The 19,183-nt window shown below is 46.1% G+C and overlaps 1 protein-coding gene across 2 annotated transcripts in view; it reads right to left on the bottom strand.

Annotated features, from left to right (window-relative positions):
- myo1ea (myosin IEa) overlaps nucleotides 1–19,183 on the bottom strand; it is a 122,076-nt gene that overhangs the window by 6,627 nt on the left and 96,266 nt on the right. For both annotated transcript variants that reach the window (XM_052040347.1, XM_052040348.1), the window contains 7 exons: nucleotides 17,506–17,650; nucleotides 13,163–13,277; nucleotides 11,853–12,022; nucleotides 7,810–7,955; nucleotides 6,139–6,285; nucleotides 5,396–5,553; nucleotides 3,957–4,046 (listed from right to left, as the gene is read on the bottom strand). In XM_052040347.1, coding sequence (XP_051896307.1) covers nucleotides 3,957–4,046; nucleotides 5,396–5,553; nucleotides 6,139–6,285; nucleotides 7,810–7,955; nucleotides 11,853–12,022; nucleotides 13,163–13,277; nucleotides 17,506–17,650 — 971 coding nt within the window. The remainder of the gene's footprint in view (nucleotides 1–3,956; nucleotides 4,047–5,395; nucleotides 5,554–6,138; nucleotides 6,286–7,809; nucleotides 7,956–11,852; nucleotides 12,023–13,162; nucleotides 13,278–17,505; nucleotides 17,651–19,183) is intronic.

The raw sequence follows: 19,183 nt of genomic DNA, 5'->3' as shown, positions 1-19,183 counted from the left end.
CTCAACACCCAGAGCTGTTCTTCCCCCACATTAAGCTTCAGTAGGTTTTCAATCAATCTCAGCCAGGTATCTCTCTCTTCACCAAGTTTATCCAGTGTGGAGCTTGATTCCTAGGTTGTTTTGAGTCAACTGATGCCAATCAGGATGGGCGCAGAGGTACAGCAAAAACCCAGGGCTCCAGGCCCATGGAAGAAATGGTAAGGCTTGATAGCACTGGTCACTCTAAAGCATACACTACTGGAAGAGGTTGTGATTGAACATCCAGTGTGGACAGAATTGACCTTTTCTGTGGCACCTCTGAGATCCCCAGCCAACCCTCAGGATTAAGGTTCACTCATGATTAATGCTGAGGTGAACATAACCAATACCTGTCTTGAAAATCAAAAAAAGATGCAGGCACTGGACATCTGAAACAAGAAGAGAAAATGCTGGAAACACTCAGCAGCTCAGTCAGCGTCTGTGGAGAGTGAAACAGTCAATGTTTCTGGTCTGCGACCCTTCATCAGAACTGAGGGAGAGGCGCAAGTTATGTTTCAGTAGGAGAGAAGATGGGGGGAAGCGATGTGCAGAACAAAGGGAATAGAGATAGTTATAAGTCCCTTAAGATTCTAGGTCTGTGTATCGAGTTGTTAACGGTAAGGTGATGGGACCTGCCCAGCAGACTAGTCTTGCAGGAAAAGAAAACACTGAGCCAACTCAGTTATATAAAAAACAGAAAATGGAAAGTACTGGAAAAACTAAGCAGTCAGGCAGCAGCTGATGTTGATCGGACATGAGAAAGAGAGAAATAAGTTGGTCTGGGTAACAGTGAAGGTGGACGAGGGTGATGGGTCCAACGAAAGGAATTTGTCCAAAGGGGTAAAGTCTTGTGTCAGGTGGGATGAGGTTGAGTGATTTGTTGCCGGCGTGTTTTGCTGTACTGAGATGTGTCCAGCAGGCTAGACTATCGCAGGGAGGAAAAGAAAAAGGGTGGCAGGCAGAAATGGTTCAGGCACAGGAAGAAAGCGCAGCTGCTCTGCAAAGTGGTCACCCAAACAGTCTTTCCAGGTGAAGCAGCGATTCACTGGCACTTCTTCCGATCTGGTGAACTGCATTCACACTGTGGTCTCAACTGCACCGGAGAAGCCAGACACAGACTGGCTGATTACTTTGTGGAGTATCATACCTGCGGGAATGACCCCGAGCACCCAGGTGTCTGTCACTTTAATTCCCCATCCCACTCCCAGTCTGATGCTTCCTGCACTGTCACCAAGCACACTCAAGGAGCACCACCTCATCTTCCACACGGGCACGAAGCAGTCTCCCGTAGTGAATTCTCTCACCTCACGTAACGTGCTCTTTCGTCCTGTCTACATCAGAACCATTTCCACCTGCCTACCTATTCCCTCTGTCCTGCTCAACATGTCCTCTTACACCAGATCCACAACAAGTTACACAGCTATCCTACCATATCTCACCTGCCATAGGACTTCACTCCTATGTTTTCCCTTGGTTTCAGCCAATTTCGCTGCTCCCCATACAGACTTGCTTCACTCTTTCTCAGCTTTGATGAAACGTCCCGCACCTGAAGCATGAACTGTTTCTCTTTCCACAGGTGCTGCCCGTCCTGTTTAGCTTTCCCAGCATTTTCCATTTTCTGTTTTTTACTTCATGTTGGCTGAGTTTTTCTTATCCTACATGCACAAGTCTAGCGTGCGGGACAGATCCCACCTACCTTACACTCATTACACACACACACACACACACACGCCCAAAAGCTTCACATGCTGTTAACTGTCTGCACCCTGACTCGTCCGTTTGTTCTGCACATCCCTCGGCCACCTTCTCTTCTACTGAGAACTAATTTGCAGCTCTCTCTTTCCCGGTTCCGACAAGGTGTCACAGACCTGAAGCATTGACTATTTCTCTCGGATGCTGCCTGACCTGCTGAGTGTTTCCAGCATTTTCTGTGCTTGAACAACATGTGGGGACCCAGAGCCCCTTGGCAGTTCGGGAGACAAGGGAAATGGCTGGAGAAACAGGTCAAGGGGAAAGAAAATCAAGTGTTGCCTCCTAACACTGACAGCTCTGGTTTAAACAGTGACATTTGCAATGATTGCAGTGTGGGAAAAGAACTTGCCCATGCTTTGCCCAAAGTGTTGGTTTGAGTATAAGCCCTGAACTTTAGGGTGACACCAAAGTATTAATAATTGGAAAAAGTAGCTCTAAGTAATAAAAATAAGCACAATCCCATTCTTAGAAACTACCTGGAACTCAACTCTCTTCTCCAATTTCTCTCCCATTTCCATGCCAAAGGCACCAAACCGATACATGGGTTCCAACAGCATCACCCAAGGCACCATTCTGTGTGCGTGAACATCCCCAGGCTCCTCAACAACAAGCCCAGGCCTACTTTCATGTGACCGTGTACAGCAGTTGCAGGATAATGCCAAGATCAGGAATAGTCCAGAGCGTGTGCTGACCCATTTTGAGAAGCAAGCTAATTGGTTCTTTGGGTTGCTAATTCTGGATATTCCTGGAAGTTTCAGCATATCCTGCCTCCAGGCACCCTGACCCACTCCTCTCTATTGGCTGCCGAAGATGCCTATTATTACAAGGATCTACCTACTTTGTTAATTCTTCAACAAATTATTAACTGATTGGATGATTCTTAATAATCAAGCAGCCTCACCCCACCTTGACATCCTCCATTAATTTTATCTAGAAAAGTGCTCCAAAAAGCCTCAAACAACATCTCCAAAATGCCTGATGACTTTCTCCCCCTGTGTCCCAGAAATGAATAAAGTTTGCGGGGAAATATGAATCATTCCCCACAGCTCAGGGGCCACATCTCCACAAAGAGAGACAGGAAATTCCCCGCCGCCTTCAGTACACTGGCAGAGCTGACGGTCATGTGAGGAGAGCAGTGTTTAACGATCAAGATCTCAAGCCTGGTACAAAATCTGATGTCAGGCACCTCGCAGCACCAGAGATACCGTCACAGCTGAATCTAGAAAATCCTCTGATCCGCTGACAGGATAAGCCAACCAATATCAGCATCCTTTCCCAGGCCACGATCCCCAGCCTTGAGGCCCCAGTAACGCTCACTTGGCTCTGAGGGACAGGCCGTGTCACTCACAGGGCCATCACCAGTGTCTCGAAACAGACATTCTGCTCCGAGTTCTGTCAGATGGACAGAGCATTCAAGGATGTTCTCAAAGGTTCCTTAAAAAGTGTAACATTCCCAACATGTGAATGGCTGGCCCATGGCTGCTCAAAGTGGGGAAGGAACATTCCAGGTGGCATTGAGTCCATTTGCTGAGATTGTGCAGAAACCCAGTGTAAATGGCAGAAGGAGTGTACTACCTCCTGGTCCACCCATAACCCACCCATCACCTGTCCATCATCCGCCCATCACCTGCCCATCTACCCATCACCCGCCCATCACCTGCCCATCACCCGCCCATCACCCACCCACCCACCCATCACCTACCCACCCGCCCATCAGCCGCCCTGCCAGCAGCCTGCCCCAGCTGTGGGAGAGTTTGCAGCTCCTACTTTGGCCTCCTTTGCCACACGGGTATGGGACACGTACTTCTACACCCGCTTCCCGGTAATGTCACCACATTTTCAGACGCTTTACCCTACCTCTTCCGGTTAATCCATCATTGCCACTTTAGCATTTCGTTTTGCACCATCACCTCTGCACCTTCCTGTTGTTTCATGCTCATTGCTGTAGCCACTGTTGTATTTATTATTGCCACATACACTGATTACTCTGTGAGCTTCTCGCGAGCAAGGAATTTCATTGCACCCTGGTGTATATGACAATAAACTAATCTGAAATCTGAGTAAGTCATCCTTGGCTGGAGGTACCAGGCCAATCCTGGCACCCTGTACTTTCTTCCCCCCAGAGAATTCCTCAGGTCTCCAACATTGACAGGTCCAGATTGAAATCGAAGCCTTTGCCGAGTTACCTGGAGGAGGGGGAGCAGCTCTCATAGGATAGGCTGTCATCTGTGGCCTTGTAGTCTGTTTCACCTGCATCAGGTTCCTCTTTGTGGGCCCTAGAGTAAGAGTGATCGACATTCAGTAAGCAACTGACAGCCTTGAGGCACATAAAGATGGATAAATCCCAAGGGCCTGACCAAGTGTACCCTAACTTGTTGCGGGAAGCAAGGGAGGAGATTGCTGGGGCCCTGGCAGAGATTTTTGTCACTTCCTTAGTCACAGGCGAGCTATGGGAGACTGGGGGGTGGCTAATGTTGTTTTATTTCAGAAAGGGCTGAAAGGTCAAGGCAGGGTGAGCCTTACATCAGTGGCGGGTAAGTTACCGGTGGGGACTCTGAGTGATAGGATCTATCTGCATTTGGAAAGGCAAGGCTGATTAGGGATAGACAGCTCGGCTTTGTGTAGTGGAAATTATGTCTCGTGAATGTGACTGAGTTTTCTGAAGAGGTGACCATGAGGATTAAAGAGGGTGGGGTGGTAGATGTTGTCTACATGGACTTTAGCAAGGCTTCTGGTAAGGTCCCGCATGATAGGTGCGTTTGTAAGGTGAGGTCACATGACATTCAGGGTGAGGTAGCCAACTGGATACAAAATTGGCCTGGTAGAAGAATACAGAGGGTGGCAGTGGAGGCCTGTGACCAATGATGTGCTGCAGGGATCAGTGCTGGGTCGTCTGTTGTACACACCTGCACACAAACACGTACAAACGCATGCATACACATATACGTGCACACACATACGTACACATAAGTATACATGTATACACACATGTAAACACATGAACACAGACACACACATACACACAAACATATATACGTACACATGCACACACACACGTACATTCACACGTATACAAATATACACATACACACATGTACACACACATGAGACTGAGTCAGCTCTGTCCATCAGTACAGTGTGGCGTTGTTGTTGTTTACAGGGTGAATCTGCCCTTTTGTTCTTTTAATAGTAATGTAATTTTTGGTACTGTGGGAATTAACAAGGAACAGCTTCCCTCTCGGTCTAGCTCCTGAAACATCCATTCCGTGAGACTGTTGCAGTACGGCCAGACCACCCTGGTGTGGAGAGTGAACACCACCTGGTAGCTGGTGAGAATGATTTCCGAACACCAACAATCCTTCAGCAAGATATTAACAGGATTGTTTTTATTCATAAGTTTATACCTGGGAAACTCAACACAGAGCAGGAGATTAAACAAAGCATTGATGACTGGACCAATAATGATGCAGAATCGAAGAACTTCTTACAACGTTTATACTTGTTACAAAAAGTTACTTTCACAGTACCTCAGCGGACAAGACTGATAGTACTTGCTCCTGTAAGGACCTCGTACAACAGCCAGGTACGCTGGGACAGAGCCACATAAAGGGAATGTGTCACTTACTCGAGTTCTTCGGCAGTCCTGGCCCGATGCTGACCTGCAGGGTTTTACTGCTAGGCTTCAGCACAGCCACCTGTCCATTGCCTTGGATAAACTGAACTTGTCGAGAACTTCCGGCGCTCCAGGGACCCCAGTTATCCTTCCTCACCTTCATTTCAAGCCTGAGCAGCAGGAAGGGCAAAAGTGCAAGTGAATGAAGACGGAAGCGTTTATGCAGGGCCTGCACAGTCTCGGGGTGTCCGTGAGGGTGAGACGTGTGACCCTTGTTGCTGCAGAAAGGAAGTCCCATTGACAGCAACAAAGTAGGTTGCGTATCAGCAGTTTGTAGGATAATGTTGGCCAGAACTCAGTTGCTCTTCTTCAGAACACTGCCACAGGACTTTCCGTTCATCTGCAAGTCCCAGTCTGACATTAGTTCAGTGCAGCAACCCCTTACAGTTGTGAAGAAGTGTCAACCTGCAAGGACAAGCCAGGGAACTACAGGCCGGTGAGCCTGACATCAGTGGTGGGACGGTTACTGGAGGGGGTTCCGATTCTGCGGCCAGGGTTTGAACCCACACCCATGTGTCTCGGGGGGGGGGGGGGGATGTGGTGTCAACCATTGGGCCATGGCTGACACCAAAGGACCACAATGATTAAGGAGAAGAGATCAGACTCAGTACAGTGTTCGTTGCATCCACTGACAGGTTCCATTAATCCAGTGGTGTTTCAGGGTCAGAGCAAACCTCAGTCTGGGGAGTACTCACGTGTTACTGAACCGCAGAGGCAGCTTCTTCCGCATCCGTTCTTCATAGCGCTTCGATAAGAGGCTGATGAATTCAGTCTTGAAGACAGACTCCAGCAGACTGTCGTACTCCTGCTCGTGGAGGATGAAGAAGTCGTCTTGCATGGTGCTGCACAGTAACGAGATCCGTTGTTAGTGCCAAAGTGAAATACCTTGTGCTAACCATCAGCAGCCGGTCCCACTATCAGAAGGGAAGAGAGTTGTCATTGACAGCAGAACTCTTCCTCAAGAAGGGTTGTGGAGCTGATGGTGTCATAGAACAACGGAGCACGGAAACAGCCCTTCAGACTTCCACACTGAGCGTCACTTAATCCTATGCTGGTCCCATTTTATTCTCCCCACAATAGCTCTACCAACTGTTGCACTGTGCTGGCCCGGGAACCCAGGTTCACACACTCATCTAATGAACACCATCTTCTGGAATGCAACACAGCTGCCATGCAAAGCCAGATGGATTAGGTTCTCAGGTGGGGCATGAATGAGAAGTCAAGGAGTAGGGGTAGTTCACAGGGCCCCTCAAAACTGCTTGGACATTCAATGATTGGCAGATTTGGCACTTCCTCCCCCTCCAGCCCAAGCCCAACTTATTTGGTCTGTGAGTGTCCAAAATTCTATCAAACTCAGCCTTGCATAGACCCTGCATGTAGATGCAATCATAAGGAAAGCACGCCAGTGTCTTTACTTTCTTAGGAGGTTAAGGAGGTTCCGCTTGTTACCAAACTTCTACAGATGTACTGTTGTAAGTGTTCCTGACTGGTTGCAATATAGTCTAGTACGGCAATTCGAATGCGCAGGAAGGTAAGAAGCTGCAGAGAGTAGGGGACTCAGCCCAATACACAACAGGCACATCCCTCCCCACCATCGGTAGTATCTACAGGAGGCGCTGCCTCAAGAGGGCAACATCCATCATCAAAGATCCCCACCATCTGGGCCAAGCCATCTTCTCACATCTACCATCGGGCAGGAGGTACAGAAGCCTGAAGTCCCACACCACCAGGTTCAGGAACAGCTACTTCCCCTCAACCATTCAGTTCTTGAACCAACCAGCAGAACCCTAATCACTACCCTAGTATAGTAACACTACGACCACTTTGCACTAAAATCGACCTTGTTATTTTTTGTTCTAATGTGTTCTTGTAAAATTATGTATAATTTATGTTTATGTTTCCCTTGTAAATGATGCTTACAGTATATATGATGCTGCTGCAAGTAAATTTTCCATTGCACCTGTACATACATGTACTTGTGCATGTGACAATAAACTCGACTTTGACCTTGACAATGACTTCACCATGCAGACCACTCTGAGGTAGAGAGTTCCAAAGACCTACATCCCTCAGATAAATAAATTTTTCCTCATCCCTGTCCCAAATGGCTGACCTTTACCCCATACTTGTGCCCCGAGTTCTGGATTCACCACCTTGAGGAGACGTGTACTGTGCCAATCCTCAGAAGAGAAACAAACACAGCCTACCGGGGCAGGCTTCAACCCCATTGGTTAACTGAGAAGCCCTAACCTGAAATGCAGACTTCACAGAGACAGACCATGTGAAAACTCCTGTACGTATAATATGGAATCTGAAAACTGAAGCAGCCAGTGATTGCTGGAGCTTCCTCAGCCACCCTGACTTACCTGAGAGAAACAGTAAGGATCCGTTCCAACTCCATCTTCCGCTTCAGCACCTCCTTCACCTGGCCCTTGGCAGGACCTTCCTTCACTTTCTCTCGTCCAATGAGGTACACGAACTTGGGTGTGAGGACAAGGTCACGCTTTATGCTCTGAAGACAGAATGCCTCATTTTAGTATTACCCCACCAAGCACCAGGCAAATGAAGTATCACCCAAATTAGAGCAGGGTTCCGAGAACAGATCTAACTATTCTTGACTCTGAGTCTTTTACAGGTTAGTATGAGGTTTCTATTAAGTTTCAGGTTTCTATTAAAATAGAGGGATATGTGGGAGGAAGGGGTTAGATAATCCTAGGAGTGGTTTGAAGGTCGGCACAACGTGGTGGGCCGAAGGGCCTGTATTGTACTGTATTGTTCTATGGTAGCAGTTCAGGCAAGAAGCTCTTTGTGGATAAAGGTCCCATTCAGGAATGGGGACGGTTGGCTGAACGCTGGAGTATTCTTTATTCTGGGCTTCGGTTGAACAGGTGCTAACAGCCCCTTTTACCTCATCTAGGTAGGGCATTCCTTGACTCTGGAGAACGATGACGGATAAATCAATTACAAAGGGCGCAGCTCTGACCTCCGTATACAGCCAGGTGCCGGTCAGAACTGTGCAGGGTCCCAGCACACACAGAAGCAGTTGGCATGTTGCTGCCTCCTTCCTCGATCCAATTGTACTTGGAGACTTCACATCCCTTTCTTGCCTTCACCTCACCCTGCCCTAAGCCCAGGGGGACCCAACCCCTTGTGTCGGATTGAGCCTGAGTATTTTATCTGCGTCACGCTGATTTGCTCATTTGCCATCTCCTCTGTGCTTGATCAGAAACTGTGAGAGTGTAGCATGGCAGGGCTTTCCCTTTGCTTTCCTGCAAATGCCTCTGGATTGGGTCACGGGTGGGGAAAAAACCTGAAGTGGCCTGGGTGGGTGTCTGGGCTGAGCTCTGCTTCACAAGGCTGGACTGGCGAAGGTCTCTGCCTCTCCCTGGTGAAAATTCCCGGTACAGCATCTGAGAAACAAAAGACCATGATACAGTGTCCAGTCCTTTTCTTCTGCTCAGTACTTGGGCAGAAGTTTTCTCAGGCATAAGGCAGAGTTAAAAAAAAAGTAAGAGGAGTGAGCAGGTCAGCTAGTACCTGTGGAGAGGGAGACTCCTAATATTTCAGGTCAATGGGCCATGTCGAGCATGATCTAGCCCAACGATCCCACCAAATAACCTGATGCCCTGATTAAATGTCTTTGAGGTTTATGTTTTAAAGAGGAGACATGGAGGTGTCCAGATGGATGGATAAACGATTCGATGCAATGATCAGTGAAGGTCCCTGGTTCAAAGCTCTGTCTATGCTATAATTAGCCTCAGTACCCTGGAATGAGAAGAGAAATGTTACCTGCTCCTGATAGTGCAGTGAGGCTTGCTTGGCGGAAGAGTTGGAGGATACTCATTTTTATACCTTTCCTGTGAGGTGAGGCAGCAGAAGCTTTCTGCCTGCACAGCTGTACTGAGGCGAGCAGCCAGTGGCAGCGGAGGGAAAAGTGTGGAGGTAAGAAAGAGACTGCAACCATTTATATCACACAAAATGCTGGAGGAACTCAGCAGGTCAGGCAGCATCTATGGAGGGAAATAAACAGTCGACGTTTCGGGTTGAGACCCTTCATCGGGACTGGAAAGGAAGAGGGCAGAAGCCAGAATAAGAAGGTTGGGGGAGGGGGAGGAGCACAAGCTGGAAGGTGATAGGTGAGTCCAGGTGAGAGGGGGAAGGTGGGTGCGTGGGGGAGGGGGGACAAAAGGGAGTGATGTAAGAAGCTGAGAGGTGGTAGCTAGAAGATACTTGGTACATCTCCAACACCTCCCTCCCCTTTCTGGATCTCTCGGTCTCCACCTCCGAGATTAACCACCGACATCTTTTACAAACCCACTGACTCCCACAGTTACCTTGACGACACCTCTTCCCACCCTGTCACTTGCAAGGACGCCATCCCCTTCTCCCAGTTCCTCCACCTCCACTGCATTTGTTCCCATGATGAGGTTTTCCATTCCAGGACATCAGAGATGTCCTCCTTTTTCAGTAAACGGGGTTTCCCTTCCACCACCATCAATGCTGCCCTCATCCGCATCTCCTCCATTTCCCGTACGTCTACCCTCCCCCCCTGATGTAACAGGGACAGGGTTCCCCTTGTCCTCACCTACCACCCCACGAGCCCCTGCATCCAACACATCATTCTCCGCAACTTCCATCATCTCCAAAGGGATCCCACCACCAGATACATCTTCCCGTCCCCCACCCTCCGCCTTCTGCAGGGATCACTCCCTCCTTGTCCACTCATCCCTCCCCACTGATGACCCTCCCGGCACTTATCCCTGTAACTGCACTAAATGCTACACCTGTCCCTGCACCTCCTCCCTCACCACCATTCAGGGCCCTAGAGAGTCCTTCCAGGTGACGCAGCACTTCACCTGTGAATCTGATGGTGTCATTTATTGCATCCGGTGCGGCCTCCTCTACACCGGTGAGACCCGACGCAGATTGGGTGACGGCTTCATCGAGCACCTTCACTCCGTCTGCCGCAAAAGCAAGGATCTCCCGGTGGCCACCCACTTCAACTCCACATCCCACTTCCATACTGACATGTCTGTCCACGACCTTCTCTACTGCCATGTTGAGGCCAGACACAGGTTGGAGGAACATATTCTGCCTTGGGAGTCTCCAACCTGACAGCCTCAACATCGATTTCTCTAACTTCCGGTAACCTCTCCCATTCCCCCCCTCGCTTTGTTTTCCCTTATTCCTGTGGCCCCTCCCCCCTTCTCGTTCCCCTCCCTCAACCTCATGACCTGCCTATCTAATTCCCCACCTCCTTCCCTTTATTCCATGGTCCACTGCCCTCTCCTACTGGATTCATCCTCCTCCAGCCCTTTGCCTCTTCTACCCATCATCTCTCAGCTTGTAATACATCTTCCCCCCCTCCCCCACCCACCTCCCTTCCCCCTCTCACCTGGACTCACCTATCACCTGCCAGCCTGTGCTCCTCTCCTTCCCCCCCACCTTCTTATTCTGGCCTCTGCCCTCTTCCTTTCCAGTCCTGATGAAGGGTCTCAGCCCAAAACATCGACTGTTCATTTCCCTCCATAGATGCTGCCTGACCTGCTGAGTTCCTCCAGCATTTTGTGTGTGTTGCTCCAGATTTCCAGCATCTGCAGAACCTCTTGTGTCAACAATTTATATTCCATGATTAAATTTTTAGTACATTCTTTGAAGTGTCTACCAGTAGCTAGGAACGTTCAAAAACTACTAGTTTGTTTCTATCAATAAAAGATTCTGAAAAGCCACAATATACCAATATTAGGCTCCCACTCCAATGTAACCTGCCTTGACATGCAGCAGGACCTGGGTTGGACAGCAGGGGGGGCTACTGTGAAGGTTGTTCCATCAGTTGTAATCAGTGCTGCTTTTTGAGTGGAGAAAAAATCAGGAGAGTTCAGAAATAAGTCTGGGCAATAGTCAGCCTGCTATCAACATCACAAAAACATTATCCCGTCATTAATACACTGCTGTTTATGGGAGCTTGCTGTGTGCAAATTGGCTGCTGTATTTCCCCATTACAACACTGACTACTTGATGAAATTGTTTCATTATAAAGTACATTAGAATGACCCGCGACCTTGAAAAGGTGGTGTATAATGCAAGTCCTATGTTATTTCTTCCTTGATGACATCTCCAGAGAGTTTGTCCTCACCATGATGGTGATATATAACTTCAAATTTTCCAACTTGTTGATTTCTACCCACTAGGTTCATCTGTGCTTAATATTCAAGGCTATCTGGCAAAATGAAGAACGACTTTTAAATGGTGGAAAATAAAAATTGGCAGACTACCATGCATCACAGTATCACCACCTCTCTAGGTGTGTCCCAATACTGATAAGGTATCAAACGTGACAATATATAGATCATTTCATTAATCAGTCTCTTCATGCAGAGTGGGCAGGGTTAGTTAAAATTAGACATACCTTAAACCTTCGGTCGTATTTGGTAACAGTATCTGCAAACTCAACCTTCTCCCTTTTTCCTATAAACTGCCGCAGCTCTGGGTGATCTTCCATTCCGATGTAATCGCCAACAAAGTTCCTGTTGATGCTGTTTCGCCGTCTTTCCTTCTTATTGAGCAGCAAATCAGACGCTGAGGAGAAAACAAGTCAGACTTAAGATCAGATTAGTCTTTCTAATGTGCTGAAATATGCTAAAAAAATGTTAAGACTGCAATTGAGAGCCATGAATAAACAGTAACTGTAGCAGTATGCAAGTTCTGATTTTCTGCATTCTTCTCACAGGGAGGTCTGTTCTTACAGTGTGGGCCTTGTCAGCAAGTGTTAATGGATGATCCAACCAGGCACAAGTAAGCCTGATGGAGCAAGGTGAACATTTTGACTGGGAGATTGAGATGGGAACTGGGAACCTGGTTGATTTTCCTATCTGTACTCTGGAACCTTTGACTGTAACCTTAGAGTAATGATTCTGCTGCTCCTCTGGCTGAGATCACCCAAATCCCCAATGAGGTATTCAAGATCATGAGAGCGTTTAACAGATTACTACTTGCAGGAGACCCAGAACCAGAGAATATAAAAGTAAGGTTCAATTTGCACTTCGGAGATTGGAACACAAACATGTAGTCTGACTGACCAATGCAAGGAGTGCAGCACTTTCAGAAGAGATGTTAAACTAAAGCTACATTTGCTCTTCTGGGTTGACATAAAGGATCCCATGACATTATTTCACAGAAGAACCAGGGAGTTAGGAACAATCCAAAATTTATTACTTAAACAACCCCACTAAGAACATATTATCTGGACGTGATTACATTGTAGCTTGTGCAATGTGTGGTTTGCAAATTGACTGTCATCTTTCCTACATTACAGTGACTACACTTCAAAAGGTACTTCATTGTCTCTAAGGTGCTGTGGGACATGAATGCGTAATATATAAGCCTTTAAGATAGGCGGTAATAAACCTGGTGGGGAATTCAGGAGAAACCTCTTTAGTCAGAGAATGGTTGGGTTGAAAAGCAGAAATGGATTTAAGGGGAAGCTGGATAAAATAATGGGGGGGGGGGGGAGAGGGGAAGTAATTGAAAGTCACTGACAGGGTTCTATAATGAAGGGAGGTCAGTTGCACGGAATGTTCTGTTTGCATGTAAACAGGACACTGAAAGAACAGAGCTGGGACCATCCTGGTCCATAGGGTTTGATTATTCACAGTTTACACCAGCAGAGTAGAAGAGTTACTGGGACTGCCCCAGAGACACGGAGTAGGTCTGCTCTACCTTCCTCTCTCATTTGCACATATTTCTTTCTTGCAGCATACTTCCTCCATGCCTTCTGAATCGCCCGGGCGTATGCATCATATTTCCTTTCCCGCATCTCCTCAAGTAGAAACAGCTGTGGAAGAGGAAGAAGATTAAGACCTGAAAGGTCTACTCAAATTTATTGCTTCAAGTTATCCGCCCAGACTGAGGTCGGGTGAGGGATGAATGGAAGGGGTGATAGTGTCCCAGACCCTTCTCACCAGGTCATTCTCGGTGTAACCACATCTCTCAGGCTCTGAATGTGCCCTGAAACTGAGACCTGGGGCAAAGTGATACCCTTCTTTGATTTAAGGTCCGAGCATTTACAATGACAGTTGTTGGGAAGTTTGCAAAACTGGCTGCACGCCTGTTGGCAAAAGGGACGGTCTGTTTAACCTGCTCATTAATATCAAAAGATGTTGAAGTTGTCCAACCACTTAAGCGCACATCTTCTGGGCATGGGCCATGGGCAGACAGGGTAGTGCAGCGGCTCGCGTAACGCTTTACAGCGCCAGCGACCCGGGTTCAATTCCGGCCACCGCCTGTAAGGAGTTTGTACGCTCTCCCCGCGTCTGCGTGGGTTTCCCTCCGGGCGCTCCGGTTTCCTCCCACGTTCCGAAGACGTACGGGTTAGGAAGTTGTGGGCGTGCTATGTCGGCACCGGAAGTGTGGCGACACTTGCGGGCTGCCCCCGGAACACTAAGCAAAAGATTCATTTCACTGTGTGTTTTGATGTACATGTGACTAATAAAGATATCTCATCTTATCTTCATAAATGTGCTAAACACTTCTCCCTACCCTCTTGAAGGCACTGACTTATTTTGGTTCATGGAAGCTGATTACCCTCTGGTATCCTGTCTGAATAATTATTTTCTATGTGTAAATTTTGTCTGCAAGTGTCCATGCTTGGTTCCGACTATGGGAGAGGACTGCAAAGTAGCTGAGCCAATGTCTTCCTCATATAAGATAAGATATTTATTTATTAGTCATGTACATTGAAACACACAGTGAAACACGTCTTTTTGCATTACTGAGAATGTGCTGGGGGCAGCCTGCGAGTGTCGCCACACTTCCGGCACCAACATAGCATGCCCGTAATTCCTAACCTGTACGTCTTTGGAATGTGGGAGGAAACCAGAGCACCCGGAGGAAACCCACACAGACACAGGGAGAACTTACAAACTCCTTACAGACAGAGCCGCAATTGAACCCAGGTCGCTGGCGCTGTAATAGCGTTACTGTGCTAATATGCTACTGTGCTGCCCCATTCACCCATGCCAACAATCAGGAATGGTATGATCGTTGGAAGATATTTTCCCCTCCTTGAACTCGGGCAGCTGAAGTACTTGCCACCTTCTCTCACCCTAGGTCAGATCAGCACAGATGAATTCAGTACTGGCATCTTGCAAAATTATCTGACTCAGTCTTACACCGTCATGGGCCGTAACACTGGAGGTGAGCGGACTGCTTTTAAAACCCAAAGCTCAAAACAAAAGCAGGCAAAAAGATAACGCTCTGGTTTGCTCTTTGATGTGCAAAGGTAGATTAGCAGTTTCAAACAAGGCTTCTATTTTATGTAAAAGCAGCAGGATGTGGAAGGGGGATCTCCTGAGAGTTGGCAACGTGGATTTTAGTGTTGGATTACATGCCAAGAAGACTGTTTTACAGTAATCAGCCCAGACAGTCTTGATCCACTGCCCTGCCTCACTTTGCCACAAAGTTTGCCTTGCGCTTTCAGTGCTGATGTATAAACAGACCCTGCTGGCATTTCTCAGCAGCTCGTCATTTCCTCTTGTCAACTTGCAACCAGTTTCAGTCTTGTTTCAAAGAGACTAAACATACTGTCTGATTTTCAGCACTCCTTTGAAATAAAAAGGAAATTGTAAGACATCCCCTGTGACTAATTGTGGAGTGAAGCATTAACATTGAAGTAACTGTAAATAAGCTACCCTGGGAACATAGACCAGCAGGTTGAAAGTTCACAAGTCACAATATTAGACCAGAGAAGTTTTTCTTCCCAGGACAAATTGCAGGAGTGAAAGTGACTTAAGTTCCTTACTGGTACAAAGGCATCACCAACATTACCAATTTAACCCAATTGTCCTGTCTACTTTGTCCTTTTTCTTATGGATATGTTATATTGGCACCTAACCAGCTAACTATCAACTCTGAAAATGTGGGAGCCAATTTCAGTGAAAATGCTTGGGACAGTAACCAGGAATGGGATAACTCACACACCAACTATCTTACACATCACTAAGGATAGACGGTTAATATAGTGCGGAAAAACTTGTGGGTCAAGGTCTGATAAGACTGATCTGTTGGTTTGAGCCTAAACCACATGCTTCAATGTATCAGGTACTAATGAGCAAAGTTGAACTCAAGTCTTTGGCAAAAGCATTAATTTGTAACTTCCCCCAACAACAGTCAGTTTATGCACGTGGGAAATGATGGCATCAGGCAGGTAAATCCTACTGAAGGAAGATCGGTTTTCATTTGACCAAGACTGAGTAACAGGATACGAGGATGCATCAAACATTCTGGAGGTTTGCAAGATTACTTTGGGTATCTGGGAGTATCTAGTTCGTCCAGATGGAGCAAATTAATCCTGGTGTGAAGTCCTTCATCGGGTACATTTTCAGCAGAGGTTTTTAAAGTGGAGATTGGTACAAAGGAACAAGAAGTGCCTCCAAAAATGATTGAGCTACCTTGTAAGGAATAATGCCCACATTCAGTACACTGAGCCAAAATCAAAATACAGCAGATGCTGCAAATCTGAAAACAAAACAGAAAATTCTGGAAATACTCAGCATCTGGAGAGAGAAAAAGAATTAGTGTTTCAGATCCATAACAGGATGGGGCCAAGGGCCGGTAAGGCCAGGTGACTATCGTTCACCTGAAACACTGGGTCAGATGTGGTTGATGTGGCCCATGCCTTGGGGTCCCTGCCCATGGGATCCCCATGGTCGGACTTACATAGCTGCGTGGCTCCCCATATCTTGGAGGCCTTGTTTCCACGGCTGTCTGCAGAGGGGAGTGGTCTGAGAGAGGGTCCCTGTTCTCAGGGAACTCCGCCCTGATGGCCTCCTGACAGCATATGCTGTCAAAAGCCTTTCCACTATCTTTAAATATCGCTGAAGATCAGAGAGAGATAAAAATTGATTAAATATATGTTAGTAACTTTAGTAATTTTTTAAAATAATAAATTAATTTAAGGGCATTCATTTATATCAATTAACTTAAATAATTAATATTAATTAAAACAAAGACTGATTTCCAATTACTTTTCCATCAAAACCAATGGAATGGAGAAACACTGGATGCATCAGGCATTGCTGCCAAAAGCTAATGCAGCTCCAGTGCATTCTGTGCTGCAGTGCACAGGGGCAGGGAGATGAACGTACTGGCCAGCAGTGTAATCTGGCACAATAACTGTTCCTGTTTCCACAGGTGCTACTTGACCTGCTGAGCATTTCCAAGATCTTCTATTTTATTTAAATATATGGAGTCCTTCCTGACAACAACTATCTGAGATTAACTACACACCCAACCTTTCAAACTCACCTATTAGGACATTGAGGATCTGGAGTTTAAGGTCTGTGGTATCACCAACGCTACAAGGTGATTCCCAGAACACATGAGAGGTTAACGAGAGGGCTCAGAATCACAGTGAAACTGAGGCAGCTTGCTCGCAGCAGTGAGATGTTCTGCCTTTGGCCATTTCAACAATCTTGGTTCAGACACCAGAGCCAAGAAAAACTTAGACAAAGTTGGCAGTTGCAGAATCCCAGTTCGGCCAGCTCAGTTACTTTGAAGGATAAAGTCCACCCACATTATGGACAAACCAGATGGTCAGTCCATCAAGGCTGAACTCCATCCTTCCCCAATACAGGAAAACGAAAGCAGCTTTTCAAAGAGTTTCTGTGAATAAACGTCTGCCGATTTGATGTTTTCCTTTCAGAGAGGTGCCCATAAAGTCCTGATCTCATTCTGTTCCAGTGTTCTGACACAACAATTTATTCCACTTAAAAGGTGAGTAGGTGATGAGGAAGGAATAATACGGTTTACCAGATACCACAATGAAAGAGAAAGGACAGCCAGTGAATTTGCAACATCAAAGAGACTTCATGCTTAGGAGAACGCACTTGCTTGGCAGGGGGAGAAAGACAATTTTGAAAGGCTTATTGACTTCCAACCCACAAAACCCACAATTATGACTTGGGTGGAGCAAACCTTTCAAGTGAATTCCTTCTGCATTGCAATCATATCACTGAGCAGTGACAATGGGGAGGGAACAGGTAAAGTAAAATGAGTTCACGTACAGACTCAGGAGCTTTAATGAAGACTTTGCTTTTCCCCATCTGGTACTGATCTGGATCCATGTTGACAGATCGGAGGAGAAAGATCACTCCTTGCTTCTCATCTCCTCTCCAGGAAGGCCACGTCTCTTTAGTCAGGATAGCATACCTGCAGTGATAAGGGGCATTAGCAACATTGTTCTCAGAGAATGCCTTTATACAGTTCCCCAACTATAGTTTCACTTTCCCTAACAGTTTGCATTCAAGCTAAAGTAAGCAGTTAGAGATTTTGTTTTAAACATGAGCGATATACGGATAAATAGTATGAAAAGTCTATAAACTTTTCTTTTGTGGTCAACATGGGAACTTTTTTGTGTTTACAAAGAACTCAATTGATCCTTGCAGAGCTGATGAATACAAAACTTCATTAACCCTCCAGGGCCCACACACGTGGCGAAGTTACAACAACTTCACTTGACCAATTTTCTTTGTGGCCAGAGGTAATTTTAGCACTAAATCATTATGTTCTAAGTAAAATGACAGCAGTAATTTTGTGCAATTTAAGTAATTCATGCAGGAACCCTAGAGCCAAAGAATACCTCACTTTAATAATATCCCAGCTCTAGGTGCCTGTCAAGATTCCGATTGTAAATTGTCTGAATTAGTCAAACAGGTCTCTACACCCACACTCCACAAACATACTCACAACACCCTTTCCTTCCATTCTCCCTTCTGATAAAGCTACACCTCATTGTATTAAGCTCCTCATTTCTCCTCAGTCCCTTCATTATTCAACCTCGCAAGCCCTTTGTGCCATGGCCAAGCCAAAAAAAATACACACAGCCGTCATTTCATAGGCTGGCTCTTCTCCACAATCAGTGTTTACACCAGAAGCCATACTTCCAGAAGCTCAACAACTCACACTCCACCCTGGTTACTCCGTGCTCAACAGCTTCTCAGAATGCAACTGTATAGATATTGTCTGTGCTTCAGGTTTATCCCACATTCAAGTGATTACTATTTTGGTCATCAGGTGAATGTATTACCATAAAGAATTTCTAGCCACATCTACATAACACTATCATTTTGGTTTCATCATTAGAACCAGTAAATAAAACTAGAAGAATGACACCCGTACATTAATAGTCTTGAATTAAGCAAAATATTCAAGTAATCAGCTTTTCCAAAGAAAGGTTGAGAAATCAAATATTCCATTCATAGTGTGAATTTACTGGGAACTTTACAGGTTGATTTTATGGCAACAATCACTTGCATAAGGCATGGCTTTCACACCACTCTCCCGGTTAACAACAGTTTCAGAAGTTTGCATCTTTTTTTCTGCTCCTTTAGAATCCACTACTTGTGTACCTTAGTTATAATTAAATAAAACTAAACATTCGATTAAATATTTTAGCCAAGGAAAGTTGGAGAGATAAATTATGCATTTTATTCTTTCTGTGATGTCTAAATAAAATGGAGAATTATGCTACACTCCCACACACAATCCAGACGTGTAGAAGCCTGGTTCTAAAGACTTAGCAGGCCAACATAAATTAGCAGTTAAAACAACTAATTAATTGTTCCGATAAACAAGATGGTTCAGAAGTACACTGGATAAGGCTTAAACTTGATTTAAAAATGCAATTTACAATGCTTCAGGTTTATTATCTTCTGCAGTTCAAACAGTCCCTTAGAATTAGAA

This window comes from Pristis pectinata, chromosome 28 (assembly GCF_009764475.1).
Source record: "Pristis pectinata isolate sPriPec2 chromosome 28, sPriPec2.1.pri, whole genome shotgun sequence".
Classification (NCBI taxonomy): domain Eukaryota; kingdom Metazoa; phylum Chordata; class Chondrichthyes; order Rhinopristiformes; family Pristidae; genus Pristis; species Pristis pectinata.
This window is presented reverse-complemented; position numbering and strand designations above follow the sequence as displayed.